The sequence below is a fragment of the Mandrillus leucophaeus genome, unplaced genomic scaffold (genome assembly GCF_000951045.1).
Source record: "Mandrillus leucophaeus isolate KB7577 unplaced genomic scaffold, Mleu.le_1.0 Scaffold247, whole genome shotgun sequence".
NCBI classification, from domain to species: Eukaryota; Metazoa; Chordata; class Mammalia; order Primates; family Cercopithecidae; genus Mandrillus; species Mandrillus leucophaeus.
The window spans coordinates 2,182,185-2,208,889 of NW_012102554.1; the positions used below are offsets into that span (position 1 = coordinate 2,182,185).

General features: G+C 38.5%; 1 protein-coding gene across 2 annotated transcripts in view; it reads left to right on the forward strand.

The window, feature by feature from the left end:
• FAM63B (family with sequence similarity 63, member B) overlaps positions 1–26,705 on the forward strand; it is an 87,388-nt gene that overhangs the window by 34,408 nt on the left and 26,275 nt on the right. For both annotated transcript variants that reach the window (XM_011983182.1, XM_011983183.1), the window contains exons 4-6: positions 3,998–4,156; positions 11,236–11,338; positions 21,130–21,272. In XM_011983182.1, the coding sequence (XP_011838572.1) occupies positions 3,998–4,156; positions 11,236–11,338; positions 21,130–21,272 (405 nt within the window). The remainder of the gene's footprint in view (positions 1–3,997; positions 4,157–11,235; positions 11,339–21,129; positions 21,273–26,705) is intronic.

Below are 26,705 nucleotides of genomic sequence, written 5' to 3' on the forward strand. Positions count from 1 at the left end.
TACTAAAAATACAAAAAGTTAGCTGGACGTGGTGGCATGCGCCTGTGGTCCCAGCTACTTGAGAAGCTGAGACAGAAGAAACCCTTGAACCCAGGAGGTGGAGGTTGCAGTGAGCCAAGATCACGCCACTGCACTCCAGCCTGGGCAACAGAGCGAGACTCCATCTCAAAAAAACAAAGACAGTCTCCCTCTGTTGTACAGGCTGGAGTGCAGTGGCACGATCTCAGCTCAGTACAACTTCTGCCTTTAAGGTTCAAGGGATTCTCATGCCTCAGCCTCCCAATTAGCTGGGATTACAGACATGTCTCCTGGCTACTTTTTTTGTTTTTAGTAGAGATGGCATTTCACCATGTTGGCCTGACTGGTCTCGAACTCCTGGCCTCAAGTGATTTGCCTGCCTGGGATTGCAGGAGTGAGCCACCGTGCCAGCCTTTTTTTTTTTGAGGCGAGGTCTGTCACTCTGTCACATGGTCTGGATTGCTGTGGTGCTGTCGTGGCTCACTGCAGCCTCAAACTCCTGGGCTCAAGTGATCTGCTCACCTCAGCCTCCCAGAGTGCTGGGATTACAGGCATGAGCCACTGTGACTGGCCTCTTTCATCAGTTTTAGTAATCTTTATGAAGATATCAAATGGTGTTAACTCAGTTGTTTTAATACTAAATAAGGGGGAATAATTGTAGCAAATATATGAAGGAATAAGCCTGAACCCAGAGCCATTAGAAATCATATTGCCCCTGAAGGAAGTTGGGTGGTTGACAACCAAAAATTTACAAAACTAGAGGAAAATCTGGTGATTGTAAAACTATAATTCTTAGATTGCTATTGTTAGTATTTTTTCAGATTCATCATTGCTGTAGATTTAAGAAAAGTTCGAAAACACTTAAGGGAAAAAATGTAAGCTGATTGTTTTTAAGGGTTCAATTTTTGGGAAGGTAGAGAAAATACGTTGTTTGGGGGAAACATACATAGTAGGAAGAGATGAAACTGACAAAGGTAAAATACTGCAGTATAACAATGTTATCCTATTATAAATGCATCATTCATGAATTTAAAACATTTGAATGATTCCTGTTTACAGTCTGTACAGTCTGTTAGAATGGAATTTTGTGAATTATTTCATAAAACAGAACTTCGTTTTTGTAACCTAAATTTGTCTTGTTCAAATTTGAAAGAGAATCCCTAGTTTTAATATAAGAAGATTTCCTTCATTTTCACCCTTTTTATTATCAAACCCCTCTATAGACTGTAGTCTACTGTTCATATTCTGTGTCTTTAGTATCTTGTACAGTGTCTCATTAGCAGTAAGGATTCAGTAAAAGTGTTAAATTTTATGTATCGGTTTTTCTTTATTCTTTCAAGTGTACTTTCTATACATATGTCCATATTTAATGTGTTGACATGCTTAGAAAAGCATTTAAAAATAGTCTTTATTCCAGATGTATATGACTACATTTATTGAGAAAACTGATGTGGACAGAATGACTCCTTAATTTGACAAACAAGTCTTTGTGATCCAGCCTCTGCCTGTCTCTTAGACTTCATCTCCTACAATTTTTCATTTTTATTTTGTCCCAGCCACACTGGGCCCCATGCTGTTCCACGGACACAGTAATAAACTTGTTTTTGCACTGGTGTCTACTTTGTCTGGAATGCTCTTTGCCCAGAGCTTCCTAAGAGTCAGTGCTCACTGTGGTCTCTATTCTAGTGTCATTTTCAAAGAGGCCTGTCTCCCTCACCTTCCTCTCCTTCTTTCCTCTCCCATTTACATTCCCCACTCCCCTCCCTCCCTCCCTTCCTCTCTTTCTCCCTCCCTCCCTCCCTTCCATCCTTCCTTCCTTTTCAGTGAATTCACTGTAAAATTGAGTATGGAAAGTACTGAGAATTTCTATACTGTTCCTCCTAACTCCACACACACAGCTTCCCCCACTATCAACATCCTGCACCAGAGTGGTTCATTTGTTATTGATAAACCTGCAGTGACACATTATTATCACCAAGAGTCTATAATTTACTCTTTCTTGGTTTTGTATATTCTATGGATTTTGAAAAAGGTATAATGATGCATATCAGTCATTACAGTATCATACAGAATAGTCTCACTGTCCTAAAAATTCTCTGTACTCTGCCTGTTCACTCCTCCCTTCACTTAATCCTTGGCAACCACCGATCTTTTTTACTGTCTCTATAGTCTTGCCCTTTCCAGAATGTCATTTGGAATTACACAGTATGTAGCTTTTTCAGATTAGCTTGTTTTTTTACTAATATGCATTTAAGTTTTCTCTGTGTCTTTTCATGGCTTGATAGCTCATTTCTGTTTTTTTTAATTGTGTTAGAAACCACACAATATAAAATATATCCTTTTTTTTTTTTTTTTTTTTTTTTGAGGCGGAGTCTTGCTCTGTCGCCCAGGCTGGAGGTGCAGTGGTGCAATCTTGGCTCACTGCAAGCTCCGCCTGCCAGGTTCACACCATTCTCCTGCCTCAGCCTCCTAAGTAGCTGGGACTACAGTTGCCTCCTACCATGCCCAGCTAATTTTTTGTATTTTTAGTAGAGACGAGGTTTCACCGTGTTAGCCAGGATGGTCTCGATCTCCTGACCTCGTGATCCACCCGCCTCAGCCTCCCAAAGTGCTGGGATTACAGGTGTGAGCCACCACACCCGGCCACTTTTTCATCTTTAAAACTGAAACTTGCCAGGCATGGTGGCTTGTGTCTGTAATCCCAGTACTTTGAGAGGATGAGGTGGAGAATCACTTGAGCTAAGAAATTCAAGACCAGCCTGGGTAACATAGTAAGAGCCCATCTCTACAAAATATCAAAAACATTAGCTGGGCATGGTAGCATGTACCTGTAGCCCCAGCTACATGGGAGGCTGAGGCGGGAGGATCACCTGAGCCCAGGAGTTTGAGGCTGTGGTGAGCCATGATCACACCACTGCACTCTAGCCTGAGCAGCAAAGTGAGACCCTATATCCATCAAACAACTCCCCTTTCCCACTTGCTCCAGTCCCCTGGAAACAACCATTCTACTTTCTGTTTTTATGGTTTTGATGACTCTAAATATCTCATATAAGTAGAATCATACAGTATTTTTACTTTTGTGACTGGCTTATTTCACTCAACAAGATGTCCTCAAGGTTCATCCAGGTTGTAGCATATGACAGGATTTCCTTCTTTTTTTTAAGGCTGAATAATATTCCATTGTATGTATATACCTCATTTTCTGTATTCATTTGTCAGTTGTAACTAAGAATGGATAAAGAATTACGAATAATGTTGCAATGAGCATGGGGGTACAAGTGTCTCTTCAAGATCCTGCTTTCAATTATTTTAGATTCAACAGTAGAAGAGGCCTTCCTCTTTGACTTTAAAAACATTTGACTTTAGACTTTCTGGTCTAACATAGGTCCTTCATTTCTCCTACTTTCTACAACCTCTTCTTGCTCAGTTTTTCTTACTAATACTTGACATTGTTTTATATATATACATGTTTATCTCTCTCAATAGAATATTAGTTGCATAAGAGCATGAACTTTGTCGTGTTTTGTTTTGTTTTGTTTTGTTTTTTTGAGACTGAGTCTCGCTCAGTTGCCCAGGCTGGAATGCAGTGGCACGATCTCGGCTCACTGCAACCTCCACCTCCTGGGTTCAAGTGATCCTCCCACCTCAGCCTCCCAAGTAGCTGGGACTACAGGTGCATGCCTCCACGCCCAGCTAATTTTTGTATTTTTAGTGACAGGGTTTCACCCTGTGGGCCAGGCTGGTCTCAAACTCCTGACCTCAAGTGATCCGCCCACCTCAGTGTCTGTTTTATTCATTGTTATATCTTTCAAACTCCAATTAGTGCCTGACACATAGTAGATACTCAATAATAAAAATATGTTGAATTGAATTTACTGGATAAAATGGAAATTAAAAGTAAATGTGCTTGTACTTGAATATCTTTTTTGTTTGTGTTTTGATGTTTCTGAATTAGAACTTTCCCCTTTTCTGTTTTCAGAATATGAGTGATGCCATGGCAATTCTGCACAAACTACAGACAGGCCTGGATGTAAATGTAAGATTCACTGGTGTTCGAGTGTTTGAATATACACCAGAATGCATAGTATTTGATCTTCTTGATATTCCTTTGTACCATGGGTGGTTAGTAGACCCTCAGGTAAGTCAAAGAATTTAAATTATATAAACACAAATGCAGGAAAAATGTATTAATTTGGAAAATTAATCTCAATTTATATTTTTTGTTACTTACTTTTTTTGCACTTTTGCCTGGAATTAGCCAAACTATGAGGTTAAGAGCGCAGTCCTCCAGACTACTAAGTCTGCCCAAGACCTCTGACCCCAACTGCAAGGAGCTAGGGCAAAACTACAAGGTTAGAGTGAAGAGCTCATAGAAGACCACCCTTACTTCTCACACCAATCACAAGTTCAGAGGTTTCCCAAAACTACCCTCAGGTTCAGTAATTCACCAGAGTGACTGACAGGACTCCCTGAAACCTATTATACTCACCATTACAGTTTATTACAGGGCAAAGATACAGGTTAAAATTAGCCAAGGAAAGAGAGATATATGGCAGAATCTCGGAGGGTTCCAACTGTGAAGCTTCCCCTTGGATCCTCAGGACATCATACCCTCCTGGAATTGATGTATGACAATATGCGTGGAGTGCTGCCAATCCTGGAAGTTCACCCAACCTTCAGTGTTCAGATTTTTTATTGAGATTTCATTATGTAGGTATGATTTAATTTATTGCCCATGTAATTGAACCCAGACTCCTACCCTTTCCTCCCTGGAAGCTGAGCTGACACCATGTGGTTCAAGGGATCCATCATTAGTATAAACTGCAGGTGTGGCCCAAGGAGCCCACGATAAATAACACAGTCAGTCCTATTGGTACGGAATTGCCAAGATTTAGAAGTTATTTCATAGGAGCCGGGACAAAGGTCAAACCTCTCTTTGGGCAAAACCATATTCTTTATTGCATAGCTTTGAAAAGAGATTTTGTATTACCTAAACATTTATTTTAAAAAGGCACTGCCATCTATCCATTTTAGCAATCCAGATTTTGCCTCTTGTCAAGGGTATCAGGGTCCTGGCAGGAAGTAGATGACACACTTAAGGATAACTGTCAGAAGTTTAATGAAGAGGCTATTTACAAAGGTGTGGACAAAGTTAAGGGGAACAAGCAAAGGTTGGTGAAGCATCTTAGACCTAGCAACAGCAGAAAATGATTGCCACTCCTAACTCTGAAGAGACAAGGAGAGGGAATACTTAGCAGAACACAGCAAGATTGATTAGTAAAGCACAGAGCTCCTGACCAGGAGATGTGACCTGCAGGAGCGGAATACTACCACCAAGCTATGGCCCGGCAGGGAAAGAGCATAGGTAAAACATTCTCTGACTGCCACTTTCTGATTTCCTCCAGTAGCTCCCAGTGGCCAAATTCAGCTGATAACTAGAAAGTAAGAATTCCAGTTGCCGCAGTCCATAGAGGTTAGTCTCCCGAATAGAGAAGAAATGGAGAGTCAATTGGAAGAATGAAAGGAAAAAATAATTCTACTATCACATACTAAATTTTTATATAGGTTAGAGTCTTCTCTTTTCCACTGATCTGTTATGTCTATTCCTATACTGTTGTAATATTATTTTCACTTACTTACATTTTTTAACATAAGTAAGATTCAAATTTCAAAATAATATTGGTTAATTGTGAACTTTAAAAGAAAAAGACAAAGGACTCCTACCAGCCAATGCCTTTCAAATTTATTTTGTTTTATGGTATGAGGTGAGAATTTACCTTTTTTATAAATTAAACTTTTTATTTTGAAGTAATTGTAGATTCACATGCCAGTGTAAGAAATAATAAAGAATGGGCTGGGTGCAGTGGCTCACGCCTGTAATCCCAGTACTTTGGGAGGCCGAGGCGGGTGGATCATGAGGTCAGGAGTTCAAGACCAGTCTGGCCGGGATGGTGAAACCCCGTGTCTACTAAAAAATACAAAAATTAGCCGGTTGTGGTAGTGGGCACCTGTAATCCTAGCTACTCAGGAGGCTGAGGCAGGAGAATCACTTGAACCCAGGAGGCGAAGTTTGCAGTGAGGCAAGATGGTGCCACTGTACTCTAGCCTGGGCAACAGAGCAAGACTCCATCTCAAAAAAAAAAAAAAAAGAAATAATAAATAACGATCCCTCATACCTTTTACCCAGTTTTCCCCAATGGGAAAATTTAGTAATTTTGCAAAATTTAGTAAAATATCAAAACTAGGAAATTGACATTAATAAAGTCAAAATACATGGCTGGACACAGTGGCTCATGCCTATAATCCTAGAACTTTGGGAGGCCAAGGCAAGAGGATCACTTGAGCCCAGGAGTTCAAGACTAGCCTGGGTAACATGGCAAAACCTTATGTCTACAAAAATTAGCCAGGCATGATGGAACATGCCTGTAGTCCCAGCTATTCAGGAAGCTGAGGTGGGAGGATCACTTGTGCCTAGGAAGTTGAAGCTACAGTAAGCTGTGATCACACCACTGCGTTCCAGCCGGAGAGAGAGAGCGAGACCCTGTCTCAAAATAAATAAATAAGTAAACAAATAAAGTCAAGATACGGAACATTTCTATTAACACAAGAATCCCTCCTGATGCCCTTTTATATCCACACCCACTTCTCTCACACCCTTACCCTCTTCTTAACCCCTGACAACCACTAATCTTTCTCCATTTCTATGATTTTGTTATTTCTAGAATATTATATAAGCAAAATAATACAGTGTGTAATCTTTTTGGATTGGCATTTCAGATATATCATAAGTCTCCAAAGCATCATCCAGATTGTTGCATCTATCAATAGTTTGTTCCTTTTTATTACTGAGTACTATTCTATGGTGTGGACATACTGTGGTTTTACTTGTTAAAGAGCATCTGGGCGTTTTCCAGTCCCTGGCCATCATGATAAAACTGCTGTAGGCCGGGCCTGGTGGCTCACGCGGTAATCCCAGCACTTTGGAAGGCTGAGGCAGGTGAATCACTTGAGGCCAGGAGTTAGAGACCAGCCTGGCCAACATGGCGAAACCCTGTCTCTACTAAAAATACAAAAATTAGCTGGGTGTCGTCATGGCGGGTGCCTGTAATCCCAGCTACTCGGGAGGCTGAGGCAGAGAGAATTGCTTGAACCCAGGAGGCAGAGGTTGCAGTGAGCTGAGAATGCACCACTGCACTCCAGCTTGGGCGACAGAGTGAGACTCTGTCTCAAAAAACAAAAATAAAAAAATAAAAATTTGACAATATTAAATGTTGGCAAAGATGTGCAGCATAGAGAAGTCTCATTCCTTGTGGTGAGAATGGAAATTGACCATTTACTTTGGAAGCCAGTTTAGTTTATCCATTAAAGTTGATGCTAAGCGTTCCTTAAGACCCAGCAATTTGGCAAGGCATACACTCCTGATGAGTGGAACAGGATAAATGTCCTAGAGTTTTTCACAGCAGTATTATTTGCCATAATCCCAAACTGAAAACAAGTTGAATAACCATCAAAAGACAAATGAATAACCACATTATGGTATATTCTATGGAATACTATACTACAATGAAAACAAACATGTGCATACCACTATATACAACAACCTTACACTATGTATTTGTTGATTTGGTTTATTATTACTCTAGAATATAAGCTTTATGAAAGCATAAACTATTTTGCTCACTGTTGTGTGTATAGATTCTCTAATGGCACCTTGTATGTAGTAGTATGTAATAGACATCCAAATAAATTGGATGAATGGAGTTCTGGGGTGGGAAAGACAAGATCTTACTCTGACACCCAAGCTAGAGTATAGTGGCATGATCATAGCTCACTGCAACCTGGGACTACTGGGCTAAAGCAGTCCTGTCTCAGCCTCCTGAGTAGCTGGGACTACAGGCACACACTCCCATGCCTGGCTAGATTTTTTATTTTTTGTGAAGACAAAGTCTTGCTATGTTGCCCAGGGTGGTCTCAAATTCCTGGGCTGAAGCAGTCCTCCCCCACTAGCCTCCTAAAGTTGGGATTATAGATGTGAGCCACCACACCTGGCCTTGAGTGAAACACCAATGTACAGATTCTGGATTCTGCCTATGAATATTTGAAATCTTTTTTATTGCTACTCTAGAGAAATATATTCGATTCTTGTATATTGGTCTTTTTTTTTTTTTTTTTTTTTTTGAGATGGCATTTTGTTCTTGTTGCCCAGGCTAGAGTGCAGTGGCGTGATCTTGGCTCACTGCAACCTCCACCTCCCGATTTCGAGTGATTCTCCTGTCTCAGCCTCCCAAGTAGCTGGGATTACCGGTGCCCACCACCACGCCTGGCTAATTTTTTGTATTTTTAGTAGAGATGAGGGTTCATCTTGTTGGCCAGGCTGGTCTGGAACTCGCGACCTCAGGTGATCTGCCCACCTCAGCTTCCCAAAGTGCTGGGATTATAGGCATAAGCCACCATGCCCAGCCTGTTGATCTTGTGTTTATTATTGTAGTTGGGTTTTGGGGGGTTTTGTTTTGTTTTACAGACAGTGTCTTGCCCCATTGCCCAGGCGGATTGATGTGTAGTAGCATGATCATAGCTCATTGCAGCCTGGAACTCTTGGACTCAGGCAATCCTCTCGCCTCAGCCTCTTGAATAGCTGGGACTATCGACGTGCACCACCATGTCCAGCTAGTTTTTTAAAAAATGTTTTGTTAGAGGCCTTGCGTGGTGGCTAACACCTGTAATCCCAACATTTTGAAAGACCAAGGTGGGAGAATTGCTTGAGCCCAGGAGTTTGAGGCCAGCCCGGACAACATAATGAGACTGTCTCTACCAAAAATTTCAAAATTAGCTGAGTGTGGTGGCGTGTGCCTATAGTCCCAGCTATGCAGGAGGCTGAGGTGGAAGGATTGCTTGAGCCTGGGAGGTTGAGGCTGCAGTGGGCTGTGATCACACCACTGCATTCCAGCGAGAGTGACACAGTGAGACCCAGATCACACCACTGCACTCCATTGTGGGTGACACAGCATGGGAGACAGAGTAAGAAAAAAATCTCAAAAAAATATTTTATTTTATTTTTAGAGACAGGAGTTTTGCTGTGTTGCCCAGACTGGTCTTGAACTCCTGGCCTTAAGATATCCTCCTGCCTCAGCTTCCTAAAGTGTTTGCGTTATGGTGTGAGCCACCACAGCCAACTTATTGTAGCTGTATTTTTGTGGATTTCTTAGAATTGAAAATTCAGATTCTTTGAAAAGACTTACTGAAATTGAGTCACTAATGAAAAGCACTATAAAGTAAAGGTGTTGAGGAAAATAACATCTGAAGAGATTGTGCCCTCAAATTGTTTCTTAAGGGTCTAACTTCTCATTTTACATAAATCAAAGCTGGAACTCATAGATGTCTTTTGTGCAATCTACATAGAATCTCATCCCAAGGATCCTCTCGCAAAGAAAAGGATTTGTTTGACTCTGCGTCAAAAGATTGACCATTGAATACATTTTTGTGTTTTAAGTTAATATGAAATGTTTAAGATATGGACCAGGCACATTGGCTCACACCTGTAATCCCAGCACTTTGGGAGACTGAGACAGGCAGAGTACTTGAGGTCAGGAGTTCAAGACCATCCTGGCCAACATTGTGAAACCCCGACTGTACTAAAAAATACAAAAATTAGCTGGGCGTGGTGCCAGGCGCCTGTAGTCCCAGCTACTAGAAAGGCTGAGGCAGGAGAATCACTTGAACCTGGGAGGCAGAGGTTGCAGTGAGCCAAGATTGCCCCACCACACTCCACCCTGGTGACAGAGCGAGACTCCATCTAAAAACAAACAAACAAAAAAATTAGTCAGGTGTGGTGGCGGGTATCTGTAATCCCTGCTACTCGGGAGGCTGAGGCAGGAGAATCACTTGAACTTGGGAGGTAGAGGTTGCAATGAGCCAAGATCACACCACTGCACTCCAGCCTGGGCAAGAGAATGAGACTCCATTCCCCCCACTAAAAAAAATGTTTAAGATATCTATGCCTGTAAACATTTTCCACAATTTCCTGCTTTGACGTTTTGAATTAACTGATTGTCGTCTCAACCAATCATCAGTTCCAGTTGTATGAGTTAAGAGTCTTTTAGTATTGTAGACTTTTTCATAAACAAGGAAAATAAATTATAGCCTAGAATGGTGGTTCTCAAACTTGTTATGCATCGGAATCACCTGCTCAGTGGAATGAAAACTTACACAATTGAGAAGCAACTTGAGCCTGAAATTCTTTTACATCTTTTTAGTAAGCTCCCCAAGTTTGAAAACCACTGCTGAGTATGTGCAGATATATGTTGAGACCTGTAATATTCAAAGGTGATCATTTGAATGTAGGAAGAAAACATTGGCCCTCTTATTTTTATTTATATAATTCTAAAATTTGTATTTATTAGGTATATAACTTGTTAATACAGCAATACACGTAAATAATTTATAAATAAATATAAATATATTTTTATGTATGGAAAGGCAACTATATAAGTTGTTTAGACAGTAGAAACCTCTTTTTCTTCTATAGTCAAAGCAAAGTGTAATGGAGACAGAGTAAAGAAGCCCAATTTTATTTTCCTATAGCTTAAAAGTTTAAATTTACTCTTCTGCTGTACCTCCAAAAACAAAGATTAAATAAGAATCATAAAGCAGATACCATTCCTGATTAACATACTTTTCTTCAGGAAAATAACGTTAGTTATCTCTACTCACATCTCCACTATACTTCTCTAGGAAATAAGTAATAAAATGTAATAATTTTATTAATCCTATAAATTAACATATTTAAAGTTGCCTTGCTTTAAATATGCAGCATTTGTTTTTTAGTTTTTTAAAAAAAAAAAACTGTTGCTTGGTAGTTTATGCTGGGTGAAAAAAAATGGATATTTTCTTATTTTTTCTCCTGAAATAGTTTATGTTTTATTTTGATCACTTAAATACATGTTTATGACCTTAAGAAATAAAGTTGCATGTAATAATCCTATTTAATCTTTTTTTGCATAATTAAAATAATACAACTGCAGTATTTTTCGTAATGTGTCATACTGAGCTGTAAACAAACTTGGAAACTGTTGGGTGTTGATTTTAGTGTTGATTTTGTTTTTCTTAAATAATAGTTTTATATTTAGTATTAGAATAAAATTATAAAGAGTGATATGGCTCTCTTTTGTTTTGTTTCTAATCTTACCATGATTAGTGAGACAGTCATTTGTTTTCTAGATTGATGACATCGTAAAAGCTGTTGGTAACTGCAGCTACAACCAACTAGTGGAGAAGATCATCTCTTGTAAACAGTCAGACAATAGTGAGCTGGTTAGTGAAGGTGGGTGAGTGCTGCTGTTTCCTGACTTTTGAAATTCTTGGCAAGATAATTTTTCTAATAATTTAATATCTTTCAAATTTATTAAATAAGACTTCTAAAAAACACATGTCATATTACTTGTATGAATTTTAAGAAGTAACCATTCATAGGCTGGGCATGGTGGCTCTCGCCTGGAATCCCAGCGCTTTGAGAGGCCGAGGCAGGTGGATCACCTGAGGACAGGAATTCATGATCAGCCTGGCCAACATGGTGAAACCATGTGTCTGCTAAAAATACAACAAAAAATTAGCCGGCCATGGTGGCGCATGCCTGTAATCCCAGCTACTCAGAAGGCTGAGGCAGGAGAATCACTTGAACCCAAGAGGCGGAGGTTGCAGTGAGCCAAGATCGCGCCACTGTACTCCACCCTGAGCAACAGAGTGACTCTGTATCAAAAAAAAAAAAAAAAAAAAAGAAGTAATCCTTCATAAAGGTGCCAATGAAAGGTTTTTCCTAGAATTCTTTTTCATTTAACTTGTAAAATCAGGCCTCGATTCTATTAAAAATCTTTGGAATCACTTGCTAACTTTGGTATAGTCATGTACCCAGAGGTTACTGATAATTACTTTTTTAAAAAAGGTTTATTATTTAGGAGTACTGAATGGACTTTATCATTGATCCTGAATACTTCAATTGACTGAGATGAGTATTATGGTGCTCAAGTACTCTATTTTAGTAGACTACTGCCTTACGTCTTAGTATAATATAATATATTAAAGTCCCATTCTGGATCAGAATATGCCTCTGAAAATCAGTTTTCCTAATCCTTAGCTAACTGGAATTCCTAAATTCATCATCACAAAATCAGTTTAATATTTTTTCAACTGTGTTCCAGTCAATGATGAGAAGTGGAGATTTGAAACAGAATGCTATCAAAAGGTATAGCATGTAGATATACCTTCTTAGTCCCCATTTTACTCTTTCAAAAATACACACAAATACTGAGGCTATACTTCTTCTTTCTATGAAAGGTAAACAAAAAAGAAAGAGAAATCATGAGAAGTAGAGCATGAGTTTTAGTCTGTCTCAGACACACAATTATTTTACATAAGATATAATGAAAGTTTATTACAATAATCACATTTTTAAGAATTAAAACTGACGACTACAAGAACATATGAGCATATAAAAGATATGTGCATGAATTCCATCTATATTAATCAGAACCCAACTAATTATATTACTTAATTATCCAGAAGTTTAACACATTTTTGCAAAAGAGGAAAATAATAAGAAAATGCATAGTATTTTAGTTAAGGTTTATCCTAATCTTTTTTTTTTTTTTTTTTGGAGATGGAGTTTCACTCTTGTTGCCCAGGCTGGAGTGCAATGGTACGATCTCAGCTCACTGCAACCTCTACCTCCCAGGTTCAAGCCATTCTCCTGCCTCAGCCTCCCGAGTAGCTGGGATTACAGGCATGCACTAATTTTGTATTTTTCGTAGAGATGGGATTTTGTCTTGATCAGGCTGGGAGGTTTATGCTAGTCTTCTACTTGCAATAAACATATAAAGATGCAGGGACAGGCTGGGCATTGTGGCCCACACCTGTAATCCCAGCACTTTGGGAGGCTGAGGCAGGAGGACTGCTTGAGCCCAGGAGTTTGAGACTAGCCTGGGCAATGTAGCAAGATCCCATTTCTAAAAAATAAAAATAAAAAATTAGCCAGGCACCTGTAGCTCCACGTACTTGGTAGGCTGAGGCTGAAAGATCACTTGAACCCAGGAGGTCAAGGCTGCAGTGAGCCAAGATCATGCCACTACACTCTAGCCTGGGCAACAGAATAGAATCTGTCTTAAAAAAAAAACAAAAAGCAAAAAACATTATACAGTCGTTGATTGTTGATTTCTCTGACAACTCTTTCGTTACAGCATGAGGCAGCAATGTTCAAATTTTAGGAGGGAAGGAAGCAACAAAAACTGTTAGAAAAGTGTTTTATCTCAATTAACAAAATTCCTTCTCAATGAACTAGACTGTAGGGGGGAAAAACTCCACTCACTGGAAGTTTGCATTCCTATACAAGCTCTCATTACCATAGATATATTACTAAAAAGAAGCTCCTATTTTAAAAATGTCTATCTATGGAATCCTTCTTCAGTAATGTCCAGTATACTAGAGTATGCTATTCAGTAGTACTTGAAGGAACAATATGATTCAGAAAGTGGTAACAGACAGAATGCTAGCCAAGAAGTAATACTTGGATAAACTGACTTATGGAGTATGAAGTTATGTGGAACACTTTTAACATCTTTCCCAATTATGGCTACAAATACAGTAAGGATGGGACTTAGTACTACAATAATTAATAAAATGAACAAAAAAGTCAGTCCCTTCATTACTTCTTTTTCCTTAACCTGATGTCACAAATATTATTATTTTTCTGACATTGATTCCTCAGGATAACGAAAAACTATAGTTAATATATGTGTTATTGATAATTTAGGAAGAACATCATGGTAAAAGCAAAGAAAGAAACCCTCTAAAATGGTATAGAATTTTTAGGGAATATCTACTGGGTATATTTATTGATTACTTCCTTGATATATAAATTTCATAGTGGTGAAATTCTACATGCCAGATTTCCATATTAAAGAATAATTATATGTGTCATTCAGCATAATTAAAAAGCTAAACTAGATATTTGTTCATAAGTGACTACAAATATGTAGTTCATTTGAAATACTTAACACTAATGGTTACTTGTATAAAACACTAAGAAATCATGGAAAATAAAAGGCCATAATAGACCATAATAGACATTTTTACTTACTTTTTAGCAATTAGGTTTCCTTCATCATTTTTCTTCATCATATTATCTTTTTTTTTTTTTTTTTTTTGAGACCGTCTCGCTCTTGTCACCCAGGCTGGAGTGCAGTGGCATGATCTCAGCTCACTGCAACCTCTGCCTCCTGGATTCAAGCAATTCTCCTGCCTCAGCCTCCCGAGTAGTTGGGACTACAAGCATGTGCCACCATGCCTGACTAATTTTTGTATTTTTAGTAGCGATGGAGTTTCACCATGTTGGCCAGGCTGGTCTCGAACTCCTGACCTCAGGTGATCTGCCAGCCTCGACCTCCCAAAGTGCTGAGATTACAGGCATAAGCCACCTCAGCCAGCCCATCATATATCATATTATCTTGAGTGGTGTTCAGTTGAAATAATCTGCTTTCTTTTTCTGTTTAGCCTGCAATTGTAGCTTTCCCTTTAAATCAGTATAATACCTCAAAGCTGACTTATTTCTAATCTTTATTAAAAAAAAAAAAAGTTTTGATCACCGGTGATAACTTTTTAAAAATTCACACATTTTATTTCCTATCAAGGTATAGAGAATAAGAAATATATTCCCTCAAATTCCTTTTTAAGGAAAAAGAAATGTTATTTAGCAAATAATCAAATAGAGTTAGGTGTTCTTTCAACTTGTTTTAGATAACATTCACTTTTCTTGATACAAATACCTTGTAAGTAAAGGTATAGAATTTCTACTTTACGTAGAATACTTATTTGTAGAACACAGTGCTTTTGGGTGTTGATACCTTTTTTATTTTCTACTTCTTTTCCAGTATAGTGATGAATAGAAACAATACCTTTTTGAATCTGGTTGTGATGATGCTGATTTTTCATGGCAGCAAAAATCAGCAAGTTTAAAAAAAGCACAGTACCAGCAGCCAGACTTCACCAGAGCTATTCATTTAATTCCAGATGCTCTCAGGAATCGTTCTTTTTTGTTGTGTGTGTGGTGGTTGTTTGTTTGTTTTGAGACAGAGTCTTGCTCAGTTGCCCAGGCTGGAGGCTGGAGTACAGTGGTGCAATCTCGGCTCACTGCAACCTCTGCCTCCTGGGTTCAAGCAGTTGTTCTGCCTTAGCCTCCCAAGTAGCTGGGACTACAGGCTCACGTCACCACGCTGGCTAATTTTTTGTATTTTTAGATGAGACAGGGTTTCACCATGTTGTCCAGGCTGGTCTCAAACTCCTGACAGCTGATCTGCCCACCTCCGCCTCCCAAAGTGATGGGATTACAAGTGTGAGCTGCCACACCCGGCCTAGGAATGTTTCTTTAACAGTTGATCCTAGGACAAAAGTACACTTATAAAAATATTTCTAGGATATGTATTCATTTATTAAAATATTTATTGAGCCTTTATTATGTGCCATAAATACTGAACATTATAGTTTGGCTTATTATTTTCATTAAATAATATTGGTTTCCTTTTTCTTTCTTCAACTTTTATTTTGAAAAATCTCAAACCCATAAAAAATATTATAATGGCACAATGAACATTTATATGCTCTTTACCTAAATTTACCAATTGTTAATATATTGAATGTTTTCTTTTTTTCTGTATTCCTACACACCGAACACATAATCTTTTTTTTTTTTTTTTTTTTTGAGACGGAGTTTTGCTCTTATTGCCCAGGCTGGAGTGCAATGATGCAACCTTGGCTCACCACAACCTCTGCCTCCCAGGTTCAAGTGATTCTTCTTCCTCAGCCTCCCGAGTAGCTGAGATTACAGGCATGCACCACCACACCTAGCTAATTTTGTATTTTTAATAGAGATGGGGTTTCTCCATGTTGGTCAGGCTGGTCTCAGACTCCCAACCTCAGGTGATCTGCCCGCCTTGGCCTTCCAAAGTGCTGGGATTACAGGCATGAGCCACTGCACCTAGCCCCACACACTCTTTTTTCCCTAAATCTTGTGAGAATTAATTGCAAATATAGCACTTTGCCCGTAAATGCTTCATCATTTGTCTCCTAAGAACAAGGAATTCTCTTATATAAATTCTCCTATATAATCACGATACAATTATCTCAAGCAATTTAGCATTTATACAATATTATTTAATAATATTGTTCATATTCAGAATTATCCCATTTTCCCAGTAATGCCCCTTACAGCTTTTAATTTTTTTCAATGTAGGCTCCTATTAAGAATCATTTAGTTGTCACATCTCTTTAGTCTTCTGTAATGTAGAATAGTTCTATAACCTTCTTCCTTCCTTCCTCTCTTGCTTCCTCCCTTCCTTCCTTGCTTCCTCCCTCCTTTCCTTCCTTGCTTCCTCCCTCCTTTCCTTCCTTTTTTGTCTTTTATGACATTGACTTTTTAAAATAGTCCAGGCCAGTTGTTCCATTGAATATTCCTCAATTTGGATTCATCTGATTATTTCCTCATTAGTAGATTCAGGTTATATATTTTTGGCAGGGATGCTACATAGGTGACATTATGTCTTTCCCAGTGCATCAAATCGGGGGCACATGAGCCTGATTATCTCATTATTGGTGATGTTCAAATATAAGATAATATCTGCCAGGTTTTAATACTGTAAAGATGCCCTTTTCCCTTGGTAGTTAATAAGTCACCTGTGATGTTATTCTTTAAACTCTGTGAATATGCTATTCCTTAATAATCTTTCACCCAGTAGATCTGGCATCCATTGATTCTTGCCTGAATCAATTATTACTGTGGTGGTCATAATTTCTGTTATTCCTTCTATTTATTAGTTGTTATTCTTCTGTAACAGAACAGTTTTCACTTCTCTTCCTTCTCCTCCTTCCCCATTAAAAAAAATTATATCAATATAAACTCATGGATTCCTTTTTATTCAGTGTATTATAATCCATTATCATTATTCTTTTTGATGCTTTAATTGTTCTAAATATGATATGGCCAGTGGGATGCCCTCAAGTTGGGTCTTGTGTTCTTTTGTATCTCCTCATCTTTCCTTGAGCACTTATTTTTTGGCACAGTAAAATGTTCTGGGCTCCCTACTGCACTCCTGGAATCAAATCATATGAGTGGACTGGGCGCGGTGGCTCACGCCTGTAATCCCAGCACTTTGGGAGGCCAAGGTAGGTAGATCACCTGAGGTCAGGAATTGGAGACCAGTCTGGCCAACATGGTGAGACCCTGTCTCTACTAAAAATACAACAAATTAGCCAGGTGTGCAGTGAGCCGAGATAGCGTCACTGTACTCCAGCCTGGGAACAGAGTGAGATTCTGTCTCAAAAAAAAAAAGAAAAAAAAAAAAATTATATGAGCTTTTATCTTTTCAAGTAAAATCTGGGCATTTGTCATTAAAATAAATTGTTTTGCCCATCCTTTTGAGAAAAAAATACATTAATATAATGTATTTGATCTTTGAAACTTAAATATAGATTAAATTCTTTAAAATTAGATTGTTTAAAGCTGTCACAGTGACAAGTTAAGTTCTGACTAAGCTTAAATTTGAACACAAATCTCAGACAGGATCACATCTAGGCAACATTTTTAAATAAATCAAATTTCCTTCCTTCCTATTTCTACATTCTATTCCTTTTTACCTAATGATAGTACCTGTCTTTCTAACTTCACCATCTGTAAGGCATTCATTACTTTCATGTTCTCTAATAACTGTCCAGTAATAGAGGAAAACAGTTTAATGAACTAATTTATTATTGAATTTCTTTTTTCTTTTTTTCTTTTTTTTTGAGACAGAGTCTCTGTCGCCCAGACTGGAGTGCAGTGGTACAGTCTCGGCTCACTGCAAATTCCGCCTCCCAGGTTCATGCCATTCTCCTGCCTCAGCCTCCCGAGTAGCTGGGACTACAGGCCGCTGCCACCACGCCCAGCTAATTTTTTTGTATTTTTAGTAGAGAAGGAGTTTCCCTGTGTAAGCCAGGATGGTCTCGATTTCCTGACTTCATGATCCGCCCGTCTCAGCCTCCCAAAGTGTGGGGATTACAGGCATGAGCTACCGCACCCAGCCTTGAATTTCTGAATATAAGAAATATTTTCAAATATAGTAATCTTCTCAGGAAAATAAGGCTTACATTTATTCTCATGAATAATACTCTATTATCGTTATATGAATTTTTTTACCTTTAGTATCATCAATAACAATATCTAACAATAAAATTGAGATTTAATGTGAATGTTGTAAATAAACCATGGATTATTTGAATCAGTAACACCTCTTTGAGCGTTATAATGATGCTCTGATAAGTCTACAGATAAATAAACCGCTGTGTAACACTTAGAGTTGTTTTCCAAAATTTGTTTAAATAGTTGTAAAAAGTTAAGACTAGATTAGCCTTTTCCACTAAAACCACTGTTCAAGAGATGACAGGAGAATTACGAAACATTGTTTTTTCTAGTTCTTAATAAGTTATGCTGTATGGTTTTGGGAGAGATATAATTCAGGTGGCATTTATAATACTCATCTGCAATAAATTTTAAAACTTAATACCCATAATAATTCTCCTAGGTTACAGTCTTCACTTTGCCATAACTAGTTTTATGTCCTTGGGCAAGTCACTTATTCTCTCTGAGCCTATGTCCTATTCTGTAAAAAGAAGTAGCAGAGAAAGACCTTTCTAATGTTGAATTTTTGAATTTCACACTAACATGAAAGTAATGTGCTAGATATCTACTGAATTTCTGTATATTTTTGAGAGGGATCTGTAGAGAAGATATTGTGTGAGTAAGGTATGGAAGGGGCATTTAGAAACATCTTTCTGAAGGGAACATTTAGTAATACAGATATTACAGACAGCAGTGGTACTTTTCAGCACAGGCATAATGCCTACTCTTTAAATGCTACGTAATAGTAAATGCTATTTACTAGTGTACATCATAAATGCTATTCATTAGTATATGGTCACTTAGTACTTGGCAAAGTAACAGCAGTAATCAGGTGGAGAAACCTCTTATATCTAAATGTATAAACCGAAAAAGTTGCAAGTATTCAATGAATTTCTTTTGACTATAGACCTCTTTATAATTTTTGTACTTCTGTCATAACAAAGTCCTTGCAGTAGTGTGATAACTATAGTGTGGTAACTTTTTACAACTGCTTTGTAGCTTGAAGTACTATGGTTTGACACTAAGGGATGTCTAGGGAGTGGAATAAACCTATGTTATCTGCTTCTGGCCCTACCAAGTTTTATTTTAAATTTATTGTTGAAGTGTTACTTTCATACCACAGATTTATCTTTAGTCCTTATATCTATATCTCTCAGATCACTTATGAAACTTTTTAGGGCATTCCCTTCCCTCCTCTCCCATTGCTTCTGAGACATGTCTCCTTACTCCAAAAGGAAGGACGCAAGGAAGAAGAGAAATACAAGTTTAAAAAAATATGTATACAGTTGATTCTCATTATTTATGGTAGCTATGTTCTATAAAGTTGCTGTGAACACTGAAGTAGTGAATGCTGAACTACTGTCCCTAGGATAAATATGAGTTAGTTACCAAGGAGCCTTTGGTAACAACATTTTCATCAACTGATCAATACATAAACTTGTTTTATGTGTGTTTCTGTTAAACACACCTTATTTAATATATATTGTTTATTCACTAGCGTTAAACTCACAGCCAACAGCACTACAGATAGAATATGCCTAATCTGAAAATCCAAAATCCAAAATGCTCCAAAATCTAAACACCAACATGACGCTCAGAGGAAATGCTCATTGGAGCATTTGAAATTTCCCATTTTCAGATTAGGGATGCTCAGCTGATAAGTATAACGCAAAGGTTGCAAAATCCAAAAGAATCCAAACCCAAAACACTTCTAGTCTCATGCATTTCAGATAAGTGATACTCAGCCTCTCAACCTGTATAACTCATGCCTGAACGAAACTTACCTAGCACATGTATTTTTTCTGTAAGGCACATCACAGCCTTTGTCTGCTGAATACTAGCCAGCACTTTGGCATTATGCTTGGATGCTGTTTGAAACAGCAAAATCACCAACAGAAGGCATAAAAATGTGAAAAACTTGGCACTAAATAGACCATGAAAGGGACACTTGTTTACAGTATGTGAGAGAGCTGAAGCAAGAAGGCAGAATGTTGCCTTGTTTGACCTCAGCTGGGAATGTGCACATTGGGCCACTCAGAATTTTCACCGGTCTTCACATGTACACAAACAAGCATAAAAATGCTGCAAGTGTTGATTTGAGGGTTCTAAATAAATTTTAGCCAGCAGATGAACTTGCAGATATGAACTTGCAATGAGGATCAATTGTGTTTATGAAGATCAGCTGTGTGCGTGTGTGTGTGTGTATATATATGTTTTAAACTATACCCCAGATCACTTCTGCTTATTTTATTGTATTTCAGAAACAAAAGCCATAAGATCTGTTTCCAAACTTGATACAGCTACATGAGTGGCATATGTTGGAGGAGATTAGAATAAAAATGGCATTAAAAACCATTACAAATGGCATCATTTATCCCACGGCTTTCTCTTCAGCCTTATGCCTACTTGTAGTTTTAAAGCAAGAATTGAGAAGTTTACAATTGAGAATTGAGAAGTTTAAGAATTATCTACGATTTTTGTAAAATCTTTTAATGTGAAAACACCTTGCTACTGGGAAGGTAGCTGTTGACTAACATTTTTCTTTCCTACCCATTTTTAAAATTGCCTGACACCTGTCTTTTTATTTGCTTTGATGAGTTTTAGTTTTATTGTGTCTGCTTTTTTACTGCAACCTGCATGAAATCCTTTGTAATAGTAGGTGAGGTATAAGTAAATTCATTTGTTTATAAAAAAGAATTTCACGTAACTATTTCTTTAGGTTAGGAATTTCTGTATACACATATTTCATAGCAAAATTAAAATCACAGATGTCCAATTTGGAGTCATCATAAAGTAGTAGGGAAAGTATTATAATGATTGGCCTTTTTCCATACTTGGAACACACTTTAAATAGAAAAAGAATAACTTTTTAATTTTGAAATTATTCTATCTAATATTATGCATTGGTTCTATAGGCTTTGTAGCTGAGCAGTTTCTAAATAACACAGCCACTCAACTGACATACCATGGATTATGTGAACTAACTTCAACGGTTCAGGAAGGAGAACTTTGTGTGTTCTTTCGGAATAATCATTTTAGCACCATGACCAAATACAAGGTATGATATAGAAATAGCTATTTAATTGTGATTCTAAATCAAAAGAGCTTGATTTAGAGATGTCTTTTGATCTGCTTATAAATAAAAGATTTTAGCATAATATTTTGTAACCATCAAATTATGAAGGTAATTATTAAATACAGTACTTTATAAAGATGGGATGGATTAACAATTGAAGTGTTACCTCAAATCACTTTTTGTTTTTTAATTCTCCACTTCTTTTTCACAGATCTTTGCAATAAGTATTTTATTATTTTCTTTCTAAGAATCAAAAAAAGATAAACCCTAGAGATAGAACTAGGATGACTTCTTTTTTTTTTTGAGATGGAATTTTGCTCTTGTCGCCCAGGCTGGAGTGTGATAGCGCGACCTCGGCTCACCGCAACCTTTGCCTCTCGGATTCAAGCAATTCTCCTACCTCAGCTTCCCGAGTAGCTGGGATCACAGGCATATGCACCACCACACCCCGCTAATTTTTGTGTATTTTTAGTAGAGACAGGGTTTCTCCATGTTGGTCAGGCTAGTCTCGAACTCCCGACTTCAGGTGACCCGCCCACCTTGGCCTCCCAAAGTGCTGGGATTACAGGCGTAAGCCACCATGCCCAAGCTTTTTTTTTTTCTTTCGTTTTTTTCTTTTTTGAGATGGAGTTTCACTCTTGTTGCCCAGGCTGGAGTACAATGACGTGATTTTGGCTCACTACAACCTCCACCTTGGGTTCAAGCAATTCTCCTGCCTCAGCCTCCTGAGTAGCTGGGATTACAGGTATGCGCCACCATGCCTGGCTAATTTTGTGTTTTTAGTAGAGACGGGGTTTCTCCATTTTGGTCAGGTTGATCTTGAACTCCCGACCTCAGGTGATAACTCGCCTCGGCCTCCCAAAGTGCTGGGATTACAGGCGTGAGCCACCACGCCCGGCCAGAACTAGGATGACATCTAATGATGGAAGTTTATATTTCAGTGCTAAAGGAATTTAGAATAAACTTTATTTATTTAGATGATTTGCCTTTATGATGGTTTGCTATTATTAAAGTTTAATGAATTTGGTGTGACCAAACATTAAATTCTTTAATAATGTGTAGCTTTAAATTCTTCCTATAGTGCCATTTATGGCTCTGTCATTTACTGGTTTACTCTTTTTATCTCTTATAGCCATTCTTTTTGTTGTTAGAGCTTTCACCTAGTTCAGAAGTTTGTCACCTTATACCTATTGAAGGTATAGATTCCTTCAGTAGTACAGTAGAATACCGTACTGATGCCGTCAATAATATACCGAAAATGTTCAGTAGCACTTCATGCATGGGGATAAAAATACAAGATATGTTCTATTCACCAATACTTTACTTCAGCCAAAATGGTGTCTATTCACTGATAACCCTCCATCTCATACATACATTATACCTTCTAATTTCTGCACTTTCCTGCCATATCTCACTCCTTAAGCCCTGTTTGGAAAGCTCTTCTCATTCCTTTTTGCCTGTCCAAATTTTACCCATCCTTTAAGAAACATTTCAAATACTAACTCTTTAGTAAAGCTACTTCTACTTTCCTCAAACCACTGGTTCTCAACCCAAATTGTATGCTAAAACTGTATGGGAAGCTTTTTTTAAAATGCCAGTCCTCAGAACCTACCACCAACTCCATTAAATGGAGGTGGGATCTGCGCATGATTAATTTTGAGTGCTTTTCAGGTGATTTTAATGTGCAGCTAAGGCAGAGTACAGTTGTCTAACCATCATCTAGCTGTTATTGGCTACATCATCTTTTTTTAGCCCTTATTGGTTAATACCTAGTTACCAGTTTTCTTTCCATGTAAATGTGTCATTTTTTTTTCTAAACGAAAGTATCTTATTAAGGTCATGAATTACATCTTCATATTTTCTTCAACACTTTAGTCAGTGAATTACACAGAGTAGTATAAAATAATGATTTGTTTGCCTGTGTAAGAATACCCTTAAAGCCCTGGCTCTCCCTATCTTGGTTATAGCAACAGCTCATTTGTATAACCTCAACATTTTAGCTATATCTATGTCAGATATGGGCCCAGAGTCATCCATACTCCTCAGAATTCTGAGGCCAAAGGATATAAGGATCAGATTTATTGCTACATGGTGAATACTGCTAAATCATTTTATTTCTTACTTAACCTGACCTTTCAAGTCTAGGATTTATTCATTTATTTAACAAATATTTATTGAGCATGTATCATGTCTGGGTGCTCACTAGTAGTCAGAATATAGCCACGAGCAAGGCGGCTATAGTGTCTGCCTATTAAGGACCTCCTACTTTGACAAGGGGCAGATATTAAATAATTACACAAATAATTGTTAATTTATTTCTACTGAGATACATTTTGTTAAGGATACATATCACAAGCTGTGAGTGTTTTTATCAGGATTTATAATTTAGTTGCTTTTATCAGGACTTTTAACTTAGGGAGTATCAGGAAAGATATATTTGAGAAGGTCACATTTAAAATGATGCCTGAGGCTGGGCATGGTGGCTCCTGCCTGTAATCCCAGCAGTTTAGGAGACTGAGGTGGGTGGATCACCTGAGGTCAGGAGTTCGAGACCAGCCTAGCCAACATGGTGAAACCCCATCTCTACTAAAAATACAAAAATTAGCAGAGCATGGTAGTGGGCGCCTGTAATCCCAGCTACCTGGGAGGTTGAAGCAGGAAAATCGCTTGAACCTGGGAGGCAGAGGTTGCGGTGAACTGAGAACATGCTGTTGCACTCCAGCCTAGGTGACAAGAGCAAAACTCTGTCTCAATAAATTAATTCATTAAATAAAAATAAAATGATACCTAAAAAGTGAATCTTCTAGTTTAATAAGTTGGCCAAAAAAGAGTAACTAAGCAGATAGAGCATGTATGCAAAGGCCCTGAGGAAGGAAAGAGCTTGACTCCTGAGGAATTAAAAGAAAGTCAGTGTGCCTGAAGCATAGCAAATAAAAGGAATGAAGAAAGGCTAAATAGATAGACAGGGATTAGATCTTGTAAAGTGTTGGAGTTTTTTTTAATTTTAATTTTTATTTTTGAGATGGGGTCTTGCTCTGTCACCCAGGCTGGAGTGCAGTGGCGCAATCTGGGCTCACTGCAAGCTCCACCTCCCGGGTTCATGCCATTCTCCTGCCTCAGCCTCCCAAGTAGCTGGGACTACAGGCGCCCACTATCACGCCCAGCTAATTTTTTTGTATTTTTAGTAGAGGTTTCACTGTCAGCCAGGATGGTCTTGATCTCCTGACCTTGTGATCCTCCCGCCTTGGCCTCCCAAAGTGCTGGTATTACAGGCGTGAGCCACCACGCCCGGCCTATTGCATCTCAAACTTAACTGTAATTCTTTTTTTTTTTTTTTTTGAGACAGGGTGGGGTCTCTCTCCATCACCCAGGATGGAGCGCAGTGGCTACTATAATTCTTAATATCTAAAATCTAGTCCATATTCAAATTTGCCACTTGTCCCCAAAATAGTTTTATGGGTGATTTGTTCAAACCAGGATCTAATCAAAGACCATGCATTGCATTTGATAGAGTAACTCCGTTTTAATACGATCCAAATCTTGTGTTCTCCAGGGATCCTATGGGCATTTGGGCGATTATTTATGACCCATTACAGTTCTCGGTTCTATTTCCTGTATTCCTATTATACCAGCTTTCCAATCCTCAGTCTTTAGATAAGACACTGCTTTACTTCTGACAGAGTACCCAGTGAGTGCCTTTTTTTTTTTTTTTTTTTTCCATCTGAAACAGGGTCTTGCTCTGTCGCCCAGGCTTGAGTGTGCTGGTGCAATCTCAGATCACTGCAACCTCTGCCTCCTGGGTTCAAGCGATCCTCATGGCTTAGCCTCCCAAGCAGCTGGGACTACAGGTGTACGCCATCATACCTGGCAAAAAATTAAAAATTTTTTCTTAGAGACAGGATATCCCTATGTTGTCCAAACTGGTGTTGAGCTCCTGGACTCAAGCAGTCTGCCCACCTCAGCCTCCCAGAGTGTTGGGATTACAGGTGTGAGCCACTGCACCCAGACATGAGTGCATTCTTTATAAGGGTCAAAATTATGTCTTCTTCATTGACCCAGTGACAGATTACCTGATTTACAACAGAATCTATAACACTTTGGCTGTTGGTATAGAATAGAACCCCTAAAGGAATACTTTAAAATTACTAAATAAATGCCAAATAAAATTTAGGGAAGGAGTTCTTCCAGCATGGTGTCCATTTGCTCATCAAGGGAATAAGGCAGAGAGAGGATTGTGCCTTTGTTCTATTAAGGCTGTTCAGCATTAAGACTATTACTCTGTCCTACTAATTCCTGAGTTGTTTGTAGCTCTTTATAAACTTGAGCCCCAGAGAATGTGTAATTTAGTAAGGACACAAATAATAATTTTTAAAAATAGAGGCTGGGCAAGGCGGTTCATGCGTGTAATCCTAGCACTTTGGGAGGCCAAGGCTGGACAGTCGCTTGAGGCCCAGAGTTCAAAGCCAGCCTGGACAACATAGGAAGACCCCGTCTCTACAGATAATTTTGAAAAGTAAGCCAGTGTGGTGGTATGTGCCTACAGACCCAGTTACTTGGTGGCTGAGGTGGGAGGATCACTTGAGCCCTGAGCCCAGGAGGGTGAGACTGCAGTGAGCCATGATGGCACCAAAAAAAAAAAAAAAAAAAACCTTTTTTAAACAAACTATGACTACTTTCAAAGCTACATCCTCCATATCTTCCTACTGCCTTCTAGCATTTCACTCTTGAGGAACTCTGAGTTTTTAGGGACATCTTAGGCTTTCATATTTAATGACCAGCCAGGCTCACACATGTGTTTGCAGTACTTTAAGAGGCTGAGGTGGGAAGATTGCTTGAGCCCAGTAGTTAGAGACCAGCATGGACAATGAAGTGATACCTTGTCTCTACAAAAAACTTTTAAAACGTTTTTTTTTAAAAAAAAAAAAAAAAAAAAAAACCGGCATGGTGGTGTATGCCCATAATCCCAGCTCTTTGGGAGGCTGAGATGGGAGGATTGTTTGAGTCCAGGAGATTGAAGCTACAGTGAACTGTGATCGTGCCACTGCACTCCAGCCTGGATGACAGAGCAAGACCTTGTTTCAAAAAAAAAGGAAAAATTATATTTAATGGTCACCATGTTTTCCATCTTTCTACTCCTGTGAACTCTTTTTCTTTGGAACATCTGTCATATAAATACATTTCATCCCACAGAATTCAAGATATACTTTCAGGCCAGGCGTGGTGGTTCACGCCTGTAATCCCAGCACTTTAGGAGGCCAAGGCAGGTGGATCACTTGAGGTCAGGAGTTTGAGACCAGCCTGGCCAACGTGGTGAAACCCCATGTCTTCTAAAAATACAAAAATTAGCTGGGCGTGATGGTGCGTGCCTGTAATGCCAGCTACTCAGAAGGCTGAGACAGGAGAATTGCTTGAATC